The following is a 7,421-nucleotide window of genomic DNA, read 5'->3' on the forward strand; positions in this document are numbered from 1 at the left end:
GGCCATATTAAACCTCATCCCATTGGTCTCCATCCTCCTGCCTGCTCTGTATGGGGTCAGAGTGAGAAACAGAGAAAACCCTGAGGCTGTCTAAGCACTGCTGAAACACTGGTGTTTTCAGCGCTGTTTCAGAAGTAAATCCAAAACATAGCACCATGCAGACTGCTGTGAAGAAAATTAACTCCATCCCAGCCAGACCCAGTACAAAGTCATTTCCTCTTTGACAGTGAATTAGGATGAGTATGCTCAGAAGTAACTTTCAGGCTTTGGATTGTGATCCATTGATGCACCTGCTTTTTTGATCCATGGAAATACTGCTTGGCTGAGCAGCATATTAGGTAAATAGTGAATGATGCCATTGCAGCAAGACAGAAGAATTTCTGTTTCTAAATCCTGTTTATTGCCATTACTTTTAATCTTTCAGATACTTTGTCTTGCAAGATGAAGTTGAAAGGATAGTGTTCAAAGTCAATTTGATAGCATGGGAAATAGGTAAAACTGCATCTGAAACTGAAATACTAATCTTGACGTTACTGTCCTGGTAGGAACAGGGCAAAACCACTAGGGACTGAAGAAGGATGTGGTGTGTTCATCTCATGAGTACTTCTTACACACACTGCTGTGAAGAGGATTTTTTTATAGTTTCAGAATCATTTATATTTTAAGCTTTCAGTTTTTATTGGTTCAAAGTTGTGGTTTATCTTTCAAAACATTTACAAAAGTGTTCTCTGTAAACTTCACCTATGGGTTATCATACATTTTCCAGAGCCGAATTTACTTACTTTTCAGATTTGATTAGAATGTTGGAGGTGCCACATATGTTAGCTGTATGTGTTCCCATATATGCTTTATTTTCCAGTATGATAGCCAGTTTTTTCAATCCAGTAAACCACTGTTACGAGGTACTGGAATGATAACTATATAAGATCCTAAATCAGGATTGCATTCTCAGTCAGGGTAACATGCGGAATTCATAAATTGGAACTTAAATGCTGTGAAAAATCATAGCTTCTGATCAGGAGTGAACATCTGAGTATGTTTTTATAAGTGTATATAGTACGAAAAAAATCTTTAATCCTGAATAAATTAAACTCATAGAGTTATGTATTAAATTGTTACTATTGTTTATAAAGCCAGTTTGAGAATTTTTTTTGACCAGGGAAAAAAAAATTATCTTTCTTTCATTCTTTCTTGTTTGGATTTTTTTTGTGTGTGTTGGTTGGGCTTTTTTGGTTTTGGTTGGGGTTTTTTGTTGGTTTGTTTTAAACAGAGAAAGTCCATTTATAGCTTTCTTAGTCGTCAGTATTGATTTTTTTCACACCCTCAGTATAGCAGGACTGTCATAAACCCCAAGAAAAATAGTTATTTCCCAAGGTTTTTCTGCACTGCTTGTGAATTAAAACTAAATACATTGATGTACCAGAAGACATTTTAAAACGTTTTTAAAGAGAGTAATATTTTTCTAAAGCCTTATTTATTTTTTCTTTTAAAGTAAATGTTCTCTTTTAAGGTTGGTTGATTTAACTGATTTTGAACAGGGAACAATTTAATTTTTCTGATCCATACTCTACTGATAATCTTCCACCTAGTGTGACGGGTTTGCACAAAAACTCAGAATTGAACACAATATTCCAGATGCGGTCTCACCAGGGCAGAGTAGAGGAGAAGGAGAACCTCTCTCGACCTACTAACCACCCCCCTTCTGATACACCCCAGGATGCCATTGGCCTTCTTGACCGCAAGGGCACATTGCTGGCTCATGGTCATCCTGCTGTCCACCAACACCCCCAGGTCCTTTTCTGACTGGCAGCTTTCCCGCCACTCGTCCCCTAGCCTGCAGCACTGCATGGGGTTATTGTGACTGAAGTGCAGGACCTGGCACTTGGCCTTGTTGAAGCTCATACAATTGGCCTCAGCCCATTGATTCAGCCTTTCCTGATCCCTCTGCAGGGCCTTCCACCCTCAGGCAGATCAACGCTTCCTCCCAACTTAGTGTCATCTGCAAACTTGCTGAGGGAGCACTCAATCCCCTCATCCAGACCATTGATAAAGATGTTAAACAAGTACTTGCTTGGGTTTCCAGTATATTGGTTATTTTGTTATTAATAAGCAATCTTTGCAAATAAGTACTTCTAGCAATGCAGATTTGAGGTTCAGGAACTAAAGTGACGAGTGGATGAAACTAGCAATTAAAAAAACCCCATTAACAATTTGGTGAAAGAGAACCTTTTAAAGCCAGATGTCAACATATTAGTTTTAAGAATCGGAGAGTCACAGAATTGTTTAGGTTAGAAGGGCTGTTTTGAGATTGTCGGACCAAATTCCCCTGCTCAAGGAGGTCAGCTAGAGCAGGCTGCCCAAGACCATGTACTCTTGAGTTCTGAGTATATACAAGGATGGAGACTCTACAACCTCTCCAGGAAACTGCTGCAGTGTTTGATCACCCTCAGTAAAACAGTTTTTGCATGTGTTCAAGTGGAATTTCATGAGTTTTGTTTTTACCCATTGCTGCTTGTCCTGTCAATGTGTAGTACTGAGATGAGTTTAGCTCCTTTGTGTTCATGCTCTCTCATATTTTTAAACTGAAACAAAACTGAAACAAAATTTAAAAAAACAGGTTTGCAATACTGTCTGAATATATATTAAATAAGTAATATTTTTGATCTCTGGAGAATCATTATAAAGTGGCTTACATACGAATGTAAACTTCCCTTGAGCCTTCATGGTAAGAAATTGTATGAGTTTCAAACCCACAGATCTTTAAGTCTAAAATTTCGTTATTAATTAACAGGGAGCACAGCAGTACCTTTGGACAGTAGTACTGCCAACAACAATTATAAAGCCTTTAGAATCAGTAACTTTACCATCATCTGACTATAAGCTGCTCATTTTAAGCAGAAACAGGAATGAATCCTACTGTAAGTTTCCACAGATACAGAGGCTGATGAAGTACTAATTTCTAAGGCAAATGCGTCAAAACCAATAGTGTCTCTGTAGCCAAACTGTGAGAACAGTTACTTGGGTTCTGTTAAAGTTTTGCTTTTACTTTATTGCACTGCCTATTCTAATTTTTTTTAAGTAAACTCCCAACTTTGAGCCAGTACTAAAAGCCAATACCATAACTTTCCATGTGTTTTTATCGAGTTAAATGCATCTGAAATACTTGTGATAGATTCTGAATAGTTACACTCTAAGTGGAATTTTTATTAATTTTTAGTACTGTGCCTGACTATAGTGTCTAACTCCCTTTAAAATACATAAAATAGTTTTAAAGTGTCACTTTTTAAATTGCATTTTGAAATCTAAGTTTACTTTAAAGATATTAAACAATAATAAATTTTGTGCTGCAGGGGGCTTCTTTGCAATATAAAACCTTACGACAGTTTAATTAGGAAAATAATTCTTGTAACTCCATAGGATGGAATAAATTTTCCTGCTACTGTTGCTTTGCTATACTGCATGTCCTTCTAAATTGGCATAAAAATGCATTAACGCTTGTTTAAGTTAGATCAGCCTTAAAAGTTGGAGGAGAAAAAGAAGAGGAATTAGTTGTCTTAAATTCATACATCTTTTTGCCACTCCTTTAATCTGCAGAGAAACACTTTAAGCAGAAGTGATTTTGTAAGTTGAAAGAAAAATGGTTCTGTCAGGCGATTATGTGATTGTTACATTTGTGTTACAGGCAAGGGAGAAGATAGCGATGTCCTCAGCATAAATGCAGATGCTTATGACAGTGACATAGAAGACCCATGCAATGAAGAGGATAGCCCAAATGTGCAAGAAAACAGTGTCCTAAGTGGAGCCAGTCAGATAGATGATCTCCAGAAAGACATTGAGAAAAGTGTGAATGAGATACTGGGGTTGGCAGAGTCCAGCCCAGAGGAGCCCAAAGCACCCCCCTTGGCCATTCCTCCATCAGAAGATGTTCAGCCATCAGCACAGCAGCTGGAGCTTCTGGAGCTCGAGATGAGGGCCAGAGCTATTAAAGCTCTGATGAAAGCTGGTGATGTAAAAAAACAGGCCTGAGATTGTTTAGATTTAATTTTCAGTATTTGTCTTGAAGGAAATGGTGTCTGTTCTCTTCAGTGACAGAGTATTTTTGGGCTGGGTATGATGTTCCTCATTCAAATCCTGTTGTGTATCCAGATCTGCGGCTGAAGCCATTCATAGTTGTTTTCATTACCTTTATTGTGCTGCTTCTGTGACATGCACAAACAGAGCGGTTTGATGCTCAACTGAGCTCAGTTCTTTCTGTGCTGGGTTATCTCCTCAAGAACTCACACAGTGTATGTATTCAGTTATGTCAGGAACCTGGTGGCTTGCAGAAAGGGTAGGAGAAACAAGTTCTTTATAACCCCATAGTTAGAAATTGCCAGCTGTTTTATTTATTAGTAACCTGCTAAACCACTTGAGAAACTATTTGTATGTATTTCATTAAAGGCACCATTTTGAAGAGATCTTTTCTCATGTGACTGCCATCAGCCTTCTGTAAAGGAATTTGAGAGTGCTTATTTCTCTTTGAGGTCCAGCTCATCATAATATATAGCTATTATAGTTAAAATTAGTAATGATTCACTTAAAAGCATAGATAAGTTTTAGAAAGTTGAATTCCTAAAGGGAGGAATTTTTCCCTTTTAAATAAACAGTTGAACCATGCTATTTTTTTTTACTGTAAGGGTGACAGAGCACTGAACAGGCTGCCCAGAGAGGTTGTGGAGTCTCCTTCTCTGGAGACATTCAAAACCCGCCTGGACACCTTCCTGTGTGACCTAGTCTAGGTGTTCCTCCTCTGGTAGGGGGGTTGGACTGGATGAGCTTTCGAGGTCCCTTCCAACTCCTAACATTCTGTGATTCTGTGATTTTCAGAGTTATGAAAGTGCCTGAAAGTGTCAAATATCAAAATAGAGTTTTTATACTGTTGGTGGTTTAATTCTGTCACTTTCCTCTGCTGTTTATCTTTTGTGTCATAACTGAAATTAAAAACCCAATATTTTCTAGACTATGAAGCTTTTTTTGAATATTTGACATAATATTCAGGAGAGTGCAACAAAACAGACTATGTAAAAGACCTTGAGTTTTTAACATTTAACTGATGTAGTCATTTAATATCCCTTTTACACAGCAAAATCTACCCAATTTCAGTATAAATATGTTTTAGGAAAGACATTTAATTTATTTATACCTATTGTATAAGGTTTTAAAAACATTACTTTTATCCATTTCAAGGATATTTCTTTGTAAGTAAATTGTATTACAAGATTAATTTTCCTGCTATTATTTCTTACAACAATTAATTCACATTTTGTTTAGCATTAGTGCTTGTTTTATACTTGGCTGTTAATCAAATTCATATTAAAATATATCTTTGTGTATTTCTTTACATACACACAAATTGATTTTTTTTAGGGTATGAAGTTTATGAAAGTGGTCCTTGTTAAGTAAAATGACGTATTATATATTGCTATTCCCGGTTTTCCCTTTTTTTGTTACTTAGAAGCCAAATTAGGTACTTTACAGCACTAGCATAGATAATTTCTTTTTTTCCCCTTTCTCTTTTCTTCACCTTTTTCCCCCTTTCGTTTTAACCCCTTTTCTACCCTTTTCCCTTTTTGTTGGTGGTCAAGTGCATTGTCTTTAGTAGCAAGCTTCTTACATATTTCTTAAAGTGTCATTGATCTCCTCTAGAATCAACAGCATTGTGAGTAAAATGGTAGCAAAATAGTGGAGTGTAAATTTGATTATAAATTAAAACCTTCATTAAATACAACTGAGAAAGTTACAGTGCACGTTCACTAAATGATGGCAGTGACCTGAGTAGATTTCACCTGACTATAATCAGTTATATGCAGCAGCAACATTTTCCTGTTATTTTTTAGCAGACGGAGAGTTTAAGTTAGAATATGCATATCCAATTCAAAGGGCAAATTGGCTGTCTCAATATGTGTGTATGTTGTCTTCATTTGACTGTTTGGTGAACTCGTGATTTATTTGAGCACAGGGAAACAAAAGGAGGTAATGAGAAAAGGACAGGTGGCAAAACCTAAACATGCTTTGTTGTTCTTCTTAAAGTCATAGGATAGTGGAACTATGCTAGACCGTAAAAATAAGTTTTACTGCTGCTATACTTAGATCCTTAAGGCACTGAATACCTCACTTTGCCCGCTGTAGAAGTGAAGAAGCACACCTGCAAGGACCTTTCCTTCCTAGTCCTGCTCTGCAACCCTGTATGCCTCAGCCAGTAGGAAAGCTTGGTCTTTATTGTTTGCCTCTCTTCTTTCATTTGCCAGTTCTACCATCTGCCATAGATGAGGCTTGCAAAATCCCAAGCAATATGAATAAACAAAAATCAGTCCTTAATATTGAAGAAAAATGTTCAACACGATAATAGTTGGTTGACAGAACAAGTGTTTCTAATGTTTTATTTGCTTTTTTACTGGTACTCCTAACACCTCCCGCAGAGGTGATTCCTTGCTGACTGCATACTCCTGCATGGCTCCCATGTGTTTCTGTTGACCACTGAACAGCAAAAGGATGCTTCATGTAGAAGCTGTGCCTTGGTTAAGTTATAACTTAGGGTGTCTTAGGAAAGCTTAATGTCAGTCAGCTTTAATTAGAAATAGATTTCCTGTGCCACTAGACGAACTGGTACAGTCATATGTACTACCAAGTCCATTCAGTGATGTTGCAGAACAATACATTTGCAGTTGTTTTGCACCAAGGAAATACTGCTAGAAGTGATAATAAACTATAATGTAGTTCTCTTCTACTGCATATTTGCTGGAGGTCTATGGCATTTATTTCTGAACTGAGCTTCATTTTCCTATTGGTTTTCCAGGTTACCTTTAAAGGTTCATTTTATAGTGTGTTGAACTGTCCGTCAAAGTATATAATTTCAAGGTCTGTATCAAGAAGTTGCATATGCCAACTTTAGTATGTAGTGTGACAAAGATGAAACAAGTTTACTATGCATATGACAGAGAAGATTTGTAATTACAGCCCAATTAAATTTGAAATTAAAAGAGAAGGATTCCAGGAAAATTAAATTAAGCTGTTTACAAAAATAAAATAAAATATACATATATCTTAAGAGAGACTTCATGTGATTCATTACACAAGTGCTAATTCATTTTCAGGATATTTGTACTATTGCTGCTTAGGTTAAAAGCAGATCAGCTAAGTGCACAGTAAAAAAAAATCCAGTGTATTTAAAATTATTATACAGCTGTTTTGCTGTTCACTTTTAAATACTTCTTTGATTTTTTTTCTCCTTGAAAAATAATTTTAATATTTCACTTGGAAGAAGAGGCAATTTATATGTAAAATGCAATTATGAATTATTTATGAAACCTTAAAATAATTTTACTGTTTTTTTTCATCAACCACTTTGTGGGAAAAAGTTATACAGTGGGTGCTGGTCAGCA

The 7,421-nt window shown here is 36.4% G+C and overlaps 1 protein-coding gene across 1 annotated transcript; it reads left to right on the forward strand.

Annotated features, from left to right (window-relative positions):
• Positions 1 to 2,791: 2,791 nt before the first annotated feature.
• Positions 2,792 to 4,046, forward strand: LOC104540813 (caspase activity and apoptosis inhibitor 1-like; the record flags this gene model as incomplete). The annotated part of the gene is made up of 2 exons (XM_010184706.1): positions 2,792 to 2,918; positions 3,683 to 4,046. Coding segments are annotated over 2 exons (471 nt in total), but the record flags the coding sequence as incomplete, so codon positions are not given.
• Between the last annotated feature and the right edge of the window lie 3,375 nt (positions 4,047 to 7,421).

Source organism: Mesitornis unicolor, unplaced genomic scaffold, assembly GCF_000695765.1.
Source record: "Mesitornis unicolor isolate BGI_N332 unplaced genomic scaffold, ASM69576v1 scaffold19525, whole genome shotgun sequence".
In the NCBI taxonomy this organism is placed as follows: domain Eukaryota; kingdom Metazoa; phylum Chordata; class Aves; order Mesitornithiformes; family Mesitornithidae; genus Mesitornis; species Mesitornis unicolor.